The sequence below is a fragment of the Salvia miltiorrhiza genome, chromosome 1 (assembly GCF_028751815.1).
Source record: "Salvia miltiorrhiza cultivar Shanhuang (shh) chromosome 1, IMPLAD_Smil_shh, whole genome shotgun sequence".
NCBI lineage: Eukaryota > Viridiplantae > Streptophyta > Magnoliopsida > Lamiales > Lamiaceae > Salvia > Salvia miltiorrhiza.
The window spans coordinates 28,553,943-28,572,508 of NC_080387.1; the positions used below are offsets into that span (position 1 = coordinate 28,553,943).

Sequence of the window (18,566 nt, forward strand, 5' to 3'; positions counted from 1 at the left end):
AAATAAATCTCTAACTACTGTATTACTCTAGGCGTAAGGATGAAAAAATCAATGCGAATAAACCCTAACTAGGAAAACTGGTGTCTGGAACGATGGCTAGAACTGGACTCGCATCTCGGAAAGTGTAAGTGTCAGCGTACCCTAGTAGATGGGAAGTCTCCTCTTTTATACTCCCGAATGTAAAATATGCATTTTCACTTTAATGCTGAACTGAACACGTGGCATAATCTGATTGTAGCAAAAGAGCTCGAGCGCGGAGGAGATAGCTTGGTCGCTGGAATGGCGAGCGTCCGCTGGGGTGTTTAGCGAGAGGGAGCGAGCGCGGGGCGAAGGCAGCGCCCGCTGGGCGCTGCGTGTGTGCGGGCGCGGGGTGGAGAAGTGCGCGGGCGCTGGAGACTTTGAGCACTCGCGGGGGTGCTTGGCAGAGAGGGAGCCGGCGCTGGCAGGAGGGCGCGACCACTGGGAGAATTGAGTGCGAGGAGGGCAGCGGGCGCTTGGAATGTTATGCGCTCGCTGAGAAAAGTGAAGGGAGCCCCCGCGGGGAAAAGCCAGCGCCCGCGAGGTTGCTCACGCGCTGACTGCACTGCGAGATGTTTTTGTTTTGGTTTGTTCTCCCTTGTTACAAGTCGGATTTTGGATCCGTTTTCACCTATGGACTCGTATCGAGACGAACTACTATTCTTCTTAAGACCAATCAACCAAATTCGAACTCCATATTTTTTCACTAATTAATCAATTAGAGCATCAAATCCTGAAACAACAAAATAAACGCATAAGCTCAAATCACTCAATTATTGAGTGAACTAAACCAAAAATATAAACCCATAATGCACATAAACACCCATAGAATCATCACAAAATAGGACTATACAGCATTGGTTACGTTCAAAGAATTTATTGATATGTTCATTTATCTCAAAATCTCAATTGAATTCGTATGAACAGTCACGAACAAGTCATTTTATTTTGATGAACATGCCAATAATTTTTATGAACAAACATTTTGGTATAGGATTTGAATCCTGGAGGTGACGGGATTTTCAACATATTAAATAAATATGTTTGTTCATCAATTATATTGACTTATTCGTAGAATTTATTGATTTTGTTCATTATTTTCATTTCTTAAGAGTGAGCATCTCCCCCTAGAGCATGACTTGTAGTAGGGATCCCATTGTCGGGGTCAAGAGGAGGCTCAATGATGATCTAGTTCTGATAGTGCTGATAATAAGTGTGTTTATTTATTAGGGGTGGAATTAAAAGTACCCACCCCCATAATATGTCTATGAAAAATACCCACCCCCTAGTAAGGGGGTGAGTATTTTTCATAGACATATTATTATGGGGGTGGGTATTTTTATATATATACACTATTTATTATTTCAAATAAAAGTATGTATATTTATTAATGTAATTTATTCCCCGTAAAGTTAATGTTGACTTCAACGATGTTGGATAAAATGTTTTTAATATTTTGTTATCAATATTTCTGGGTTTCAGTCAACATTTCGTAAATCTTCCTTGAAATTGAATTTTAACTCTCCAAAAGTAATTGTATATTTATTAATCTTTTACTTTCTTTTATGTTTCCTAATTTTTTTTGTTGTCGAATAACTTAGCTTGAGGAGTTTTTCACGTTTAAACAAGGGTAAGATAGGTTATATTATAGTCCAAGTTAATGAGATAGGTTATGTAAGCATTGTACCTTATAATATTATTAAATATAATAAAATTTGATCATGAGCCACTCATAAGTTATATATCCCGTCAAAAAATATCATATATGTTTACCTCTATTTCCATTTTGGGTACCGCCTAAATAACTTGAATAGTTTAATACGTATTCGCGAATTTACTAACAAGATAAAATAAAGAATCAAATTTTTAATTAATAAATAAATAGTAGTATAAAATATCGATTTTAGGCCCACATGATTGATTTCGTACCGGTTTTAGTCCTATTTTTAAAACTGTCGTGAATGACCTAACTTGTGAAGTAGTCGATCACATAATTTTTTTTTAAATGGACACGTTGGCCTTTAATTGTCAAATATGAATTATAAAAAATTCTTCCTTTCTTATTGGGACAAAATTATAGTTTCTCTAATTCCTTTTAAAAATACTACTCCCTACATCCCACTCCAATAGTCTCATTTTCTTTTTCGGGACGTCCCACTTCAATAATTAAGCGTGTGAATGATATAAGAGTCCCGCTTTTATTATGAGTGAATATTGTAAGATAAATTTATTAAAAAAAATTATTTAATGCTCGAACTAAAAAAAATACTCCCTCCGTCCACGAAATGAGTATCCATTTGTGGACGGCACGAGTTTTAAGAAATGTATTGAGTTTAGTGTGAATAGAATAACTGTCTTACTTTTTTAGAGTATTAATTAAAGGATTGTGTGGGTACACTTGTCAAAAAGGAAAATGAATACTCATTTTGTAGACGGACGAAAAAGGAAATATGAGTATTCATTTCGTGAACGGAGGGAACATGTGTATTCATTTAGTGGACACAGATAATACTCCCTCCGTCCACGAATCATCTTCCTATTTGGTGTTTGGCACGGGTTTTAAGAAAGCTGAAAAAGGTGGTATAAATGTGGTGTAAAAGACTAAAAGGGTAGTGAATGTATTGTGGTTACTTTTACTAATCTTGCACTAACTATTTGGCATTATTTTATTAGGTGAATTAAATGAAAGCATTTAAATGAGAAAACAATAAACAAAAGTGCCGATTCAATAAATAAATAAACTTGAAATTCAGAAAATAAATAAATAAATACACAAATAAACTGGAAAATAAATAAATTACAAATAATTTTTTTTTAAAAATAAATAAACTTGAAATTCAGAAAATAAATAAATAAACTGGAAAATAAATAAATTAGAAATAAAATTTTCAAAAAATAAATAAACTGAAAATTCGAAAATAAATAAATAAATAAACTGAAAATTTAGAAAATAAATAAATTAACTGGAAATAAATAAACGGAAAATTCAAAAATAAATAAATAAATAAACTTGAAATTCAGAAAATAAATAAATAAATAAATAAACTGAAAATTCAGAAAATAAATAAATAAATAAGCAAACTGGAAATAAATACACTGGAAAATAATTAATCTGAAAATTCGAAAATAAATAAATAAATAAACTGGAAATAAAATTTTCAGAAAATAAATAAACTGAAAATTCGAAAATAAATAAATAAATAAACTGAAAATTCGAAAATAAATAAATAAATAAACTGAAAATTCAGAAAATAAATAAATAAATAAATAAGTAAACTGGAAATAAATACACTGGAAAATAATTAATCTGAAAATTCGAAAATAAATAAATAATTAAACTGGAAATAAATAAACTGAAAATACAAAAATAAATAAATAAATAAACTTGAAATTCAGAAAATAAATAAATAAATAAACTGAAAATTCAGAAAATAAATAAATAAATAAACTAAAAAATAATTAAACGGAAAATTTGAAAATAAATAAATAAATAATCTGGAAATAAATAAATAAATAAATAAATAAACTGGAAATAAATAGACTGAAAATTCATAAATAAATAAATAAATAGACTTGAAAATTCAGAAAATAAATAAATAAACAGGAAACAAAATTTTCAGAAAATAAGTAAATTGAAAATTCAGAAAATAAATAAATAAACAGAAAAATTCGAAATATCCTACTCCATTTAATTAACTTCAAAATTGGATTAATTAGACAAGTAATGGTAAAGTGTGGTGGATCCAATTGGTAAAGTGTAGTAATTTAAAAAGTAAGGGAGGACATATATGTCCAAAAAGCAGAGTAGGAAGTTAATTGGTGGACAAAATTTTAGAGGCAAACAGGAAGTTGATTCGTGGACGGAGGGAGTATATAATTTTGACATATAGCGATAAAAAAGCAATAATTAAACGATATAATCATATTTTTATTTAATTTAAAAAGAAAAAAGAAAAGTAAAGTCACAAAAAGCTGTGGAAATCGTTGGATCCTTCGCTAAATTCCCAATTCATATGAAAAACGCACAGCCACGTTTTAATGCGCACCAATTTCGACTATTGTTCCTATATTCATTTCCGTTTCCTCTGTAGATTCTTGAATTGTAGAATCCTTACACCGGTAAATTATTCCTGTTAGCTAGATTGCTTTTTTTTTTTTTTCTTTAAAAAGGTTTCTTGGTGTTGGTGGATGCAATTTGATTCAATTCTTGTTTTTTCGCCTGCGTAATTCTGCTTTCAGTTCGTGAGCAGTCGTAAATCGAAAAATATTATGTGGGTTCTGCTTGATTTCTCAGAATTTAGGGCCATAAAAATTATAGAATCTACCTGAGAAAAAATCTTGATTAATTTTTTATGCGTGGACTGTGGTATATAAACTAAACTGATATAATGATATCATTGTTAGTAGGGTTTGCTTTTTCTCTTTCCTGACGAGGGGAAGAATTCAGGTGCAATCTGAATGTTTATTTCTTTGGCATTGTACATAAGTTTGACTGTTCAACGTGAAATAGTGTAGTGTGTGTGTGTGTGTGTCTGTGATGCAGAGAGTGAGTGTTTTGGGTTCTGATCTTCTGGTGCGTTTACTTTTGAGTGTTCAGGATTTTAGCTTATCTTTTTCTCATCAGAATTAGATTTCGAATTTTGAAGTCTATGATAACTGGTTGACTGAATCTATGTTTATCCTGAAATGCTAATTCCCATCAATTACAGTTGAAAAATAATTGAAACAAGAAACATGAATTTATTTTTTTAAGCATCTTTCTATCGGTATCCATTTTATTCTTTATGGGTTATGATATCTGATTTTATCTGCTATGGTGAAAATGTAGGAAATCTAGCTAGAATTTTGAGTCCCTCTTGATCAAAACACATTTAGGGTTAATTACGTGCTATTACTTCGTTTATGCTGTTATTCTTCTCGTTTTTACTCCTTGTATCTCCTAACCGTTTGCTTCTGTTGGTTGTTGAACTATCAAGAAAATGGATTTTCGGCAGAAAAGATAGCAGTCTAAAGCAGATTGAAGCAACCCTTTGTTTTTAAGTAGGAGGTAAAGGAGTTCTATGGGAGCTAGATTGAGTTCCAGTGGTCATAAACTGGGTTGCAGCGAGAATTTTGAGGCGTCTCAGAGTGAGGCATGTAAGAGACAAAGGACTTCTTCTTGCTTATGGGATGACAATCCGCGACTGATTCCCAGCCTTCCCGATGAGATATCAATTCAGATTCTTGCTAGACTCCCTAGAATTTCTCATTTCAATGCAAAGCTTGTTTCGAGAAGCTGGAAAGCTGCTATAACAAGTGGGGAAATTTTTAAATTGAGAAAAGAACTTGGCACAACAGAGGAGTGGCTCTACGTTTTGACCAAGATTGATGGAAATAAGCTTCTTTGGCATGCCCTAGACCCGGTGTCACAGATATGGCAAACGGCTGCCCCTGATGCCAACCGTTGTAGCTGATGAAGGAATGAGGTGGGGACTGTCTGGCTTTCGGCTTTGGAACATGGTTGGTTCGAGCGTTATTGCAGATGCTATAAGAGGCTTGCTTGGCAGGAAACGCGCATTGGACCAGATTCCATTTTGTGGATGTGCCATCGGAGCTGTTGATGACTGCCTCTACGTTTTGGGTGGATTCTCCCGGGCTTTGGTCATGAATAACGTGTGGCGTTACAATCCAATTGTAAATGCTTGGAGTGAAGCGACTCCCATGTCCATCGGTAGAGCTTACTGCAAGACAGGCGTCTTGAACAACAAGCTTTACGTTATTGGAGGTGTGACTCGTGGTCGTGTTGCACTATCTCCTCTTCAATCTGCTGAGGTATTTGATCCTTGTTCGGGGACATGGTCCGAGATACCTAGCATGCCGTTTTCAAAGGCGCAGGTGCTACCAACTGCCTTTCTTGCTGATCTGCTCAAGCCCATCGCGACTGGGATGACACCATACAGAGGGAAAATATATGTTCCTCAAAGCTTATACTGCTGGCCCTTCTTTGTTGATGTCGGGGGCGAGGTATACGACCCAGAGACGAACTCGTGGACCGAGATGCCTGTAGGCATGGGAGAGGGCTGGCCTGCGAGGCAGGCTGGAACCAAATTGAGCGTCATTGTTGACGAGGAACTATACGCGTTGGATCCCACTAGCTCTCTAGATAGCGCTAGGATCAAAGTGTACGATCAACAAGACGATGCTTGGAAAGTAATTGAAGGTGATATACCAATTCACGACCTCGCTGATTCTGAGTCTCCCTATCTACTTGCTGGTTTTCTGGGAAGGCTGCATGTGATCACCAAAGATACAAGCAACAACATCTTAGTTATGCAAGCCGATAGGCGAAATATATTTGCTTCTGCGCCTGCGCCTCCATTGTCATCAGCTTCTTTAGGTGAGTCCTTACGAGCATTTTCCGAGACGGTGTCGGCCTCATCGGAGAATCTCTGGCGAGTCATAGCCTCCAGGAATGCTGGATCTGCAGAGCTGGTTAGCTGCCAGATCCTTGATATCTAGCTAGCTCTAGTAGAGTGATATGGTGAATCTGTTTTTATAATCTGCTATAAAGGATTAGTTAAGTAATCATACTACTTGACACTTGTACTTGAATTTCAAGCTCCATAGTATACTAAAAGCATATCCTTGTGAGTTGTGGCCGACATTATTGTTATTGTTATATCTTTATGTATCTTGATGCTTTGGAGTTTCTGGCTTTTAAACATTGTATTGATAGATGTTGATAAATTCAATCATGAACGCAGATGCTATATTCCAAGAAAATCAAGATTCATTGCCATTGAGTCCATTGTTACACAATGCAACCTTATTTCCAGTCCCTTATTCCAAGATAGTGTTACATACTGAATGCAAAAACATAGAAAACACAAACACTATTCCTGTTTTATTGATGTTATATTTGTGCGTGCACTAGAGAAGAAGACTCCTCAGTCTGTCTGAAGCTTCCAGAATGTTCTCTCTGTGACCAAAAGCAGTGACCCTTATATACTCCTTCCCTGCTGGGCCAAATCCACTCCCAGGAACTGTTATTATGTGTGTTTTCTCAAGAATTTCGTTGAACACATCCCATGAATTTGATCCAGGAAAGTGCACCCAAAGATACGGCGCGTTTACGCCTCCGTATGCCTTGAGTCCGAGCGATTCGAACGTCTCCAGCAGTATCTCTGCATTTGACTTGTAGTAATCCACCAGGGACATAACAGCCTGAAAGAGATCTAAGTGTAAGTAGCTGTTCCAACAAAAACTCCTAGTATTGGTGGTCGGAAACTCACCTTGAATCCTTCACTGGATAAGCTTGCTAGGCCACCAGCCTGAGCTATCCTTGAAGCTCCGTTAAAGCATGTGCAGATGATACGATTGAAGTCATTAATAACGGGGAAACCATTGGAATATAGCAACTCCTTAGGCACGACGGTCCAGCCAAGACGAACACCTGTGAATCCGGCTATCTTGGAGAATGATGAAACTTCAATGGCAACCTGGTCACATAGGCATTCAGTTTTAAACAGGTGCTTACGTTGTAAGAATGATTGTTTCCAGCACAACTGTTTACCTTTTTGGCGCCAGGGATTTCATAGATTGACCGAGGACTGCCGTCTGAGATATAAACAGCATAGGCTGAGTCGTAGACGATGATCGATCCGTTCTCTTGAGCTAATTTCACGAGCTGTTCAAGCTGCTCCCAAGACGCCGCATGGCCCGTGGGGTTGTTTGGGGAGCAGAAGAAGATGATGTCCGTTCGCGTGGTTTTTGAGAGGTCAGGGAAGAAATTGTGGTGGTGATCGCATCTCATGTACTCGATATTCTGATACCTTCCTGATCCTTGCTCAACATCGCCTGTCTGCCCGATGATGACGCTTGAATCTATATACGCCTGCATCCACTCATGTTATAAGAAAACACATACATTACAAATAAAATCGAGTTAAAATCATAAATTCATCCGTGCAGCAGACCGTTGACATATACATGACAAATAAGGTTATCACCGGAAAAATTGAAGAATTGGAAAATAAACTCAACCGAGAATCAACAAGTGAAGAATCGGGTTATCACCGGAAAAATTGGATCTTGAACGGCGATGGACATGTTTGATCCAAAGAGCATCTGTAAGCAAACACAAGAATTGAGTGAAACATTTTAGCTAAGGTTTACGACCCATAAGAGTCAATTTTCTAAAGAACAGATTATATGCATTGTGTTGGTACCTGCAGGCGAGAAATATCACATTGTGCACCATCGGATACAAACACTTCAGCACCTTGTATACCCATGTCTTTGTAAAATGTCTCTGTTATGGCTTCTCTTAGATCCTGCAATTTACTAGACTTTTTGAGTTCTCTTGGAGAAAATGAGCTTAATATAACTTGTATGAAGATAATAGCTCTTAACAAAGCAGTTTATAAACATAAAAGATGCATAGATCTGGTTGAGGTATCATATATATTGTCAAAGGAGAAATTTGTAAGAAGATATAAGTACTAATTAGCTAGAGAGAAAAAGAAAATGATTATGTATCGATAAAAAATTCCTCACCTTGCTTCCTTGCTCAGCTCCGTAGCCTCTGTAACCTGTACGTGTTGAAAGGCTGTATGCATACTGGAACATAAAATGTTAAGGAAAAAAGGGAGTCACTACTAATAATATAAATGAGCATAATTCAATCCATATTACAGAACTATACATAGCGTGATCTCTCATTTTCATTTATATTCAGACCTCCTCAATTAATGCCTTAATTGTTATTTTAACAGTATAGCAAAGAAATGACAGACAAGAAACAAGCACTTTACCAATTGATAGTTTAAATATACAGTTGCCAAACATGATAAATGAAGATTTGGTTAGGATGTGAGCAAACTATTCATTTCATTCAGAAGAAGAAGTAACTTCAAACTGAATAGGGATATCAACAGGGGCGTAGCCAGGGGGGCTAGAGCCCTCCCCCCCCCCCCCAAATTTTGAAAAAAAAAATTATAATATCTCTAAAAATGTTGTTATTATTATTATTATATTTGTATTTTAGTAAAAAAATGTCTAAAATGTATTGAATGCCCCCAAAATTTTTTTTAGTAAATGTTGAACTATATTATCTATGAAAATGTTGTTATTATTATTATTATAGTATTTGTATTTTAGTAAAAAAATGTCTAAAATGTATTGAATGCCCCCAAAAAACTTTTTAGTAAATGTTTTGAACTATATTATCTATGAAAATGTTGTTATTATTATTATTATATTTGTATTTTAGTAAAAAATGTCTAAAATGTATTGAATGCCCCCGTAACAGTTCACCCCCCCCCCCCCCAAAAAAAAAAAACCTGGCTCCGCCACTGGATATCAAAGTTCTTAATTTCGGAAATATTTGCCTTATTGGAGATTAAATGCAACATAGTTTCTTAACTGAGCATTTCAAATTAGAAAGGTTCATCAGATTCCACTCAGTGCAGCACAGACCCAGAGATCTGTGTTAAGAGATTATTTAACTTACATTACCCATGCTCGAAGCTACAACATCTGGTAATGGCTCAGTAGTGTCGCCAATCCCAAGGCTGATGATTTTTGCATTAGGATACTTTTTAGCATGTTGAGCTTCTCTCTCCGATATCTGCAATGTAGGATGACTTTAGTTTCACAATTCCAAAACCAGTTGCTGAAAGATTTGTGGTTGATCATATCAGAGAGTCGATTATGCAATACAACATGGTCTAACTGTCAAACGATAAAAAACTAAAGGATGACTTTTTATTGTCAATTCTACTTAAGTAAGATGCTTTTGGCCACGTCTGAATATGGTTAAATTCACTATCAATGCTAAAAAGACAAAAAAGAGTAAAGCTGGTGTGCACCAAACATACAAACTACCAACCTCAGGGAATAAATAGTTATACTGAAGCTTCTCCAATGTTGGATTACGAGAAACTTTTGTACAATAAACTGTGGCTGCATGGATAATGTTAAATGCTCAGCAACTACTCTCTTAAATATTTTGAGTTTATTTGACAAAGATGCGATGACATACCATTTTCAATATCTTGTGTTGTGATGCTGCAATAAAACAAGATGGGACAATTCATTATTATAGAAGCAATCATAAAGAGTCAATCATTTGTGGGAAAATAAGCTCAATCAAATACATTACCTAGCTCTAGGAGATAAAATAGTTTTGCAAGGCATGAAACTGAAAGCTAAACTCGTATACATGTTTTCTTCTAACTTAGATTATATCCGCACTCTAGGATGTAATGTCAAAGTAGAGTACAGACAAATACAAATAAGCACATTGAGCTAGAGGAGCAAGGGATATTTATACTCGTACAAATAACAATAGAGAGCTTGAGTCACTGTCAGCTTGCATCTAGCATGATGTCAAAGCAGGTTTGTCCATGAACAACTCCTGTTATTTATTGCTCCTTTGATATGTAGAGGTGTGAAATCTAATGTTCACACCATCTTTCACAATCCATGCTATTTAGATGCACAGTTGATGGTCTCTTTTCTTCATAGTAGTTGTTGGATTGTTGTATCCTTGTAATTTACAAAAAATAGACTAGGACAGGTGTAACCTTTCTATAGCCTCTACCAGTATTCTTGGCTAAGTTCATTGTTCCGTAGACTAGATATAAGCATGGAAAGAGAAGAACACCAAAAACTTTCATTAATTTTTTTTTTCTCTATAAATGTACATCAATATAGCTTAGTTATAATATACACAATATAATTATATTATTTTCTCTTTATATAGCATCAATATTTATGATTAAAAACTTCATCATTCACTCTTAATTTATTATTATTATTATTATTATTATTATTATTATTATTATTATTATTATTATTATTATTATTATTATTAATTAAAAATATCAAGATTAAAAATAATAACAAAATAGTTATATATATGTGTGTATTAATATATAGTATAATATTATGCTTGAATGATTGGAGTAGGCATTAAAACCACCAAAATAAATATGATCGGATTGAAAGAAATATTAATGCTATGCCAAAAAGATAACTTATAATGAATACATACTGAAAAAGGTTGGGGTTGGACAATTAGATGGTCACTATTAAGCGAACTAAAATTGACTGAAAAAAAACTCTCAAAAAAAAAAAATGATGTGTGTGGTTTGACAATCATGGCCAATTTCAGACAAACTCGAACATAATACCAATAAATACTGACATAGGATTCCAAGACGATAAAATAATTTGATGAATAAATTTTTGTGGTGATATTCTTGGGCGTGTATATGCTCCTGCAATCTATATATAATATAAAAAATCAGTATAACGGTAACTTTTTACCGCCAAATTTTCTCTCTCTCATTTTCTCTAAATCTAACCAATTTCTCTCACTTCTAACCAACTACCCGTCACTCACTCTTTCTCTCTCTCTCTCCCTCTTTTTTCCTTTTTCTTTTTCTTTGCAAGTTTTCAATTTTTGTTTTGTTTTCTTTAATTTTTTTTTACATTTAGAATTTTTATTTTTCCTAAAATTTATACATTTAAATTAATTAAAAAATTTAATACGCATATCAAATTAAATATCATGACATGAGCTTTAATTTAATTTATAATAGTATATAAACAAACTTTAAACTAAAAAGAAGATATTCAAATTAATTTTTTTAAAATTAATCTCTTTCTCTCTCTTATTTTATAAATGAAGTTAGTTTTCATCTTTTTTGTTATTTGCATAAAATATTTTATGAAATCATGAAAATTATGTACATTTTATTATGCAAGACTGCAATTATTTTTATTACTCATTTATTTCAAGTTTTTATTTTATTTTTTCACTATATTCATGTTTTAAACTTGCATGAGTTTTTCATAATTTCTTTTTGCGTTATACTTATAGGTTTTTTTTATTGTTATTAGTGTAGAGAGATAAGGACCATAGTGCATTTAATTATTTTCATATGTTTTGTCGTATGTTTGGATTGCTTCAATAGATTATTTCGTATTGGTTATATATAAAAATATGAAATTTAATGATATACAATTGAGTTTTACATGAGTTTTAATTATAATATATTTTATTAAAACCCAACTTGGTGTAGGAGTTTATATTGGTTTATTTTAGAATTCTTTAATCTAATAGAAAAAAAAAAGATAAATTCATAGATTTGTAATTTATTTTTCTTGTAAAAAAAAGTAGAATTGAACATATGATTTATATTTATTTAATTTAACAATATTTTTTTTGGTAATATATATATTTTTAAATGCATTAACTTTATAAATTCAATACAGTATTCTCACATTCTTACGAAAAACATAATTTTCACAATAAGCAATCCATATATAAACTCGGCATGTGAATAAATTTTCATATAATATTTGAATCACCTACTTTATGAAGAATGTGTATTAAAATATTTTTCATAAAATTTAAGGATATTTTTATTAAAATTTACCAACCTCCTTAAATTTTTTAATCTGAATACCTCTTAATTTCGATGTCCATCGTGCATCGGCCATCGCACGAATGAGCGTATACTAGTTGTACCAATAATTTGGATAGAAAATAAGTTGTCCTATTTGTGAAAGTGATTTCACCATTAATTGGAACTTTATGCCTTTTCCACTCAAAACAATCTTCGCGAGCTGAGATATTACACAAAGTTTTTATTTTGTGCCACTAGATTTGTGCACGTATATCCTTGTATGATTTGAAATTAAAATTTAGATAATTGATTTCATAAAATGTTTATAGGTCATTCAGTGTGATTGCACCCGGGGAATTCAAGCTGAAACACCACAAAAAAGGGGAAAAAATAAAACAAAAAATTGAGAAGTAATATAACATATTGTTTTAATTATATATCAAAACTAATAGAAAAGTCAGTTCTTACTTTTCAGTATAAGCCTTCTTTTTATATATAGAAGAATTTATCTTTATTTTATGAGTTTGTAGTATGCATACTAATTGCTTCATTAATTTGTTAAATTTATGTAACTTTTGTCTCATTTCTCTTTCTTAGTTAATTTTCAATGTTGAATTTGAGTTAATCCTCCATTGAAATAAGATTGTGAACTATTAATAAATTAAAATTAGTTTATTTTTTATGGAAGATGTAACGATTTAAAAAAAGTGTAAAAGTAGTTTTTTTTGTGCTTTCAATGTATTTATTGTTGAGTCAATAAAAATAAAACAATTATTCATTATAGCAAGTAACTAATAAACCCCTAATTCTAAACTTATTAGAATTCACTTGTGCCCATAAAACGAACCACACGAACTAGCCATTGTTTATTTATTTTTTTGCTTAGAAATTATACCTTCAAACTCCATATTTCAACAAATTCAATCATCTATATATAGTAATTCCTCAATCCACCACTAATTGCACCATTACTTTAAAGCATTCAGACCTTTAATTTGCACCAAAATAATCTTTATTGGGGATTAATACTATCCCAAATTTTATTAGGTCTTGATCCAAAACAAGTTTCAAATGGAATTCTCTTACAATATTCACATATTTCCGAGAAATGGAGGAAGAAGCAGCAGCTGGATGATGATGGAAATATACAACAAAAACATATACATCACACACAGCTTCCACCATTCTGGTTCTGATTTTTCTTTGCTACAAATTAATTAACAATTAATAGCGCTCAAACAAAACCAACAAAATTTTCCTAGGTTTTGACAGTTTGGGAAACTCCATATCTTTCTGGAAAATAAAATGCAGCAGCCAATACACTACAAGAAGATGCTTGTACGTATTATTACAAATAAGTTAGAAGTTTCAATACGAGTATTGATAGGCTTGCTGATGAGAGATGCCCCCATGAAACATAATACTACTTGATTATGATTTATGTGAATTACTATATATTTATTTTAGAACTATGTCTATATATGATCATTTTCCGTTCAACAAAACAGACTATATATATATATATGTTAACTGATTAAATAAATGATTATGTTCAATTCCTTATATATATCAGTACTGTATGTATGATGCATCTATTATGCCATTACAAATTAATTAAACCACCAACCCCATATATGATTATACTATATTCCTCGAGTATGGACATCTATGCATGCATTTAAATACAAAACATAACATTAATTAACATTAAATAAGAAATAATTAATTCGAATAATATTACCAATAAAATTTGAATTTATTACTTTCCAAATTCATTTTCATTTATTAATTACCACATTTATCTATTTTCATTTGACTCATTCTTTATATAGAGATTGAATTGATTTCTTATAAATTATGCAATATATGAAATCTTCTTTTGCAATTTTGGTTCTTTTAAAATATCAAATCGTAGAGTTATCTTTGCATGCTCTCTTTCTTCGAAGCATAGGGTGTAAACAAGTCAACAATATACTTTTATGATGAGAAAATTGATGAAAATGCACGGTGCAATATAAATGTATAGTTCGATCCAAAATTTAAAACTTATATTCAATTATTACCTATATGGAATAATTAGTTTCACCTAATTTTGTTATTTAAGTGTTAGTTTAGATTGATATACGTACGTTTGTCTAAATTGTTCATATTCAGCAAAAACAATGGGCATATTTTACTTTCTAGGATCGACCAAATCTTGGCCGACCGTGAAGTTATATTTTCTTTCTTTCTTTAATTTATACTATTTTTTTTTTTGGGATCGTTCTGCATATAAATTACTCCATATAATTTTAATTGGGGTTTTTGGGTCCAAAGTCTTTAATTCAAGCAATTTCCGGAAACTCCTATATACTAAAATAAAAGGAATATGTTGAAGTTTCAAAGTCTAGCAATAACTCTTACATATTATCAAAATAGCAAATTTATTTTTTTGCATTTTAAACGTTTTAAATGCATTTAATTAAATGTGACATATTAAACTATAAGTGAAATAACAAAGTAATAAGATTATTTAATGACGAAGACTTTTTTTTGTTTTTGTTTTATGCGTATCTTCGAAAGGTGGGTATTGCATGCGTTTGACGGGAATGGGAACTATATCCAAGAAACTGCATAAAGAGTTAAGAAGAATCTCATGGAATTTTGATAAGGAAAATCACAAACACAAACACATATTCCCCCAAAATAATGCAGATCAATAATTTCCAAGAAAATGGCATGTGGCATCCACGAAATTTCCAACCGCATGAGTCATGACTAAAGCATCTGCCCTATACTCCATCCGTCTCACGAATCGTGACACATTTGGTTTCGGCACGAAAATTAAGGAATTGTAGATTATTGTTTTAAAGTATGGAGGTAATAAAGTATAAAAGTGATAAAGTAGGAGAGAGAATGTAATAAATACCCCTAATTTTTGGACTAATTATTACCTTATTTGAAAATGCGTCAAGATTCGTGGGACGATCCAAAAAAGAATACGTGTCAAGATTCGTGGAACGGAGGGAGTAATTTTTTAGGACGAGAGTTTATAATTAATGTCATAGTTTTTCTTTTATTGGCACCCAAAATTTATTTAATTTTGAGATAGAAAATTGAAAGAAAAAAAAACGAATATAAAGAAAAAGCGATTTTAAAAATATAGACGAGCAAAACATAAAGGAGCAGATAGTATATATATATTGATTGAGAAGGAGAAGGGAGGAATTTTAAGAGGGTTATTTTGAAGTTCTGGTGATGGGATTGGGAAATACACTAGGGTAGATACATTAAGCTAATTATGGAGATCAATGAAATTATTTTTTTTTACCCAAAGGCCAAAACAATGAAGTGTAATTTCTCTAATTCAAAAATAAATAAAGTGTAATTTCTCAACATCATTGATCCATTACGTAAACGTGAACAAGGGTAGATAAAATCCTAACATTACATCAACTAAATTTCGCCAGATATGATTATCTGTCTCATTTTCGGTGTCTCATTCCATATCTCACTCTCAATTTTATCTTTTTATAATTTTTCTTCAATTTTAATTTATTACTCTTCTTCTCCCTTAAAAATATTCATGTTGTTTTGTCATTTTAGTACGTCCTACAAAAATATTTATTTTTTTAATTTTAGACATTTTTCGATCACAAAGCTTTTTTTTACCTTACTTTCTCTACTCATAATACATTCACCTAATATTTCTTAAAACTCCACATTTGAAAAATAACATCCTCATAAAACTCGTGCTATCAAAAGTGAATACTTTAAGGAACGATGGAAGTATGTTTTAGCTTAATTTTAAGATATCCATCGATCCAAAATTATGGTGTATAATCTTTTTAAATATCAATTTTTAGTGATAAATATTAAATAGAATTTATAATAAAATAATATTTTTATTTTTATTTTTATAATAAATAGTTATAGAATTAGAATAGTCCTCCATGCATTGTACGATAATAGTTATAATAAAAAAAATAAAGGTATATATAACTAAATAAAAAAATAAAATATATTAAATGAGATTACATATTAATTTAGTGTTTATTAAAATAAATTATAATATATAATAGTATGTTATTATTCTATAATGATTATATAATACTCCCTCCGTTCACGAAAAATTTGCCACAATTTTCTTTTCAATCCATCCACAAAAAATTTTCCCCTTCCATTTATAGTAATTGGGCCATACAACTCCACTTACATTTGAAGTGAGGCCCTTACTATACTAATAATTTAGTAACATTTTATTAAAACTCATGTCATCTATAATTTGACAATTATTTTTGTGAGGGAGTATCTTATTACTAATTTTTTATATAAAATAAAGAGACGCTTGTCTGCCTTCTTGATCCTTGCTCAACATCGCCTGTCTGCCCGATGATGACGCTTGAATCTATATACGCCTGCATCCACTCATGTTATAAGAAAACACATACATTACAAATAAAATCGAGTTAAAATCATAAATTCATCCGTGCAGCAGACCGTTGACATATACATGACAAATAAGGTTATCACCGGAAAAATTGACGAATTGGAAAATAAACTCAACCGAGAATCAACAAGTGAAGAATCGGGTTATCACCGGAAAAATTGGATCTTGAACGGCGATGGACATGTTTGATCCAAAGAGCATCTGTAAGCAAACACAAGAATTGAGTGAAACATTTTAGCTAAGGTTTACGACCCATAAGAGTCAATTTTCTAAAGAACAGATTATATGCATTGTGCTGGTACCTGCAGGCGAGAAATATCACATTGTGCACCATCGGATACAAACACTTCAGCACCTTGTATACCCATGTCTTTGTAAAATGTCTCTGCTATGGCTTCTCTTAGATCCTGCAATTTACTAGACTTTTTGAGTTCTCTTGGAGAAAATGAGCTTAATATAACTTGTATGAAGATAATAGCTCTTAACAAGCAGTTTATAAACATAAAAGATGCATAGATCTGGTTGAGGTATCATATATATTGTCAAAGGAGAAATTTGTAAGAAGATATAAGTACTAATTAGCTAGAGAGAAAAAGAAAATGATTATGTATCGATAAAAAATTCCTCACCTTGCTTCCTTGCTCAGCTCCGTAGCCTCTGTAACCTGTACGTGTTGAAAGGCTGTATGCATATTGGAACATAAAATGTTAAGGAAAAAAGGGAGTCACTACTAATAATATAAATGAGCTGAAATAGAAATTTTATTGAAAAAGAAAAGATCAAAACCCTTGAAAGCACAAGCGCAGACTAAGGGCCGAGCCTCCAAAAGGGGAGCTCAAACGAAAGAAAACGACAAAGCAACGAAAAAACCAAAACAACACTAAGAGAAGAATTGATCGTCCTCGTAGAACGAGTCATCGTCATCTAGCATATCTCTCCATCTCTTAGAAACAACAGCTGACATAGCTCGAGCTGCGTCTGAAGCAGAAGAACGAACCACAAGCGCTCCTCCAGACTGAGCATGTAGCACTTTATTCAAGAACTCCACTGGCAACAGGAGTGTCAAGAACGGCGCCCTTATTCCTGAGCCGATTTTTGATACTGTCAATCGGATTCGGCGGATCTTGCGTACGTTCCATGCCCTTTTTAGGTCGACCCGGTCGACGCTTAGGGTTGTCAACGAGCATTTGCATCCCCTGACTGACCTGCTCCTCTAATTTGCTAATACGACTAGCCATCTCCTCCTGAATAGAATGTGTAGGCTCAATGACCGACCGAGATGCAGAAACATCTACCATGTCCATGGACGGAACGACGGCCGACTGTAAACTCTCAGACCCGGCCGTGTCCTCCCTCTATAGTCGCTTTGCCGAGCTTGCGGCCTCGCGATCGTCAGCAATGATCTCCTCATCCACGGATCTGTCAGAATCCTCCAAAACAACCGTGTCCTCCTTGCAGGCTTGAGCGACAACTTCCAATTAATGCCTTAATTCAATCCATATTACAGAACTATACATAGCATGATCTCTCCTTTTCATTTATATTCAGACCTCATCAATTAATGCCTTAATTGTTATTTTAACAGTATAGCAAAGAAATGACAGACAAGAAACAACACTTTACTAATTGATAGTTTAAATATACAGTTGCCAAACATGATAAATGAAGATTTGGCTAGGATGTGAGCAAACTATTCATTTCATTCAGAAGAAGAAGAAACTTCA

General features: G+C 32.8%; 3 protein-coding genes across 3 annotated transcripts; 1 reads left to right on the plus strand and 2 right to left on the minus strand.

Moving 5' to 3' along the window:
• The first annotated feature begins 3,965 nt into the window (after window positions 1–3,965).
• LOC131018418 (F-box/kelch-repeat protein At1g22040) lies at window positions 3,966–6,780 on the plus strand. Its single transcript, XM_057947143.1, is given in 3 exon segments — window positions 3,966–4,137; window positions 4,995–5,438; window positions 5,440–6,780. Coding segments are annotated over 2 exon segments (1,437 nt in total). The 5' UTR covers window positions 3,966–4,137; window positions 4,995–5,078; the 3' UTR covers window positions 6,517–6,780.
• On the minus strand, window positions 6,768–10,308 carry LOC131018425 (aminotransferase ALD1, chloroplastic-like). Its single transcript, XM_057947149.1, has 10 exons — window positions 10,160–10,308; window positions 10,040–10,065; window positions 9,887–9,960; window positions 9,509–9,625; window positions 8,554–8,616; window positions 8,226–8,330; window positions 8,074–8,124; window positions 7,571–7,891; window positions 7,290–7,496; window positions 6,768–7,221 (listed from the first exon to the last, which is right to left on the minus strand). The coding sequence occupies exons 1-10, from the start codon at window positions 10,219–10,221 to the stop codon at window positions 6,928–6,930; spliced, it is 1,320 nt and encodes a 439-aa protein (XP_057803132.1). The 5' UTR covers window positions 10,222–10,308; the 3' UTR covers window positions 6,768–6,927.
• A 6,403-nt stretch (window positions 10,309–16,711) lies between these two features.
• LOC131005692 (aminotransferase ALD1, chloroplastic-like) lies at window positions 16,712–17,579 on the minus strand. The gene is made up of 4 exons (XM_057932726.1): window positions 17,472–17,579; window positions 17,145–17,249; window positions 16,993–17,043; window positions 16,712–16,810 (listed from the first exon to the last, which is right to left on the minus strand). Exons 1-4 carry the CDS (start codon window positions 17,541–17,543, stop codon window positions 16,712–16,714), a joined length of 327 nt encoding a protein of 108 aa, XP_057788709.1. The 5' UTR covers window positions 17,544–17,579.
• Window positions 17,580–18,566: the final 987 nt, after the last annotated feature.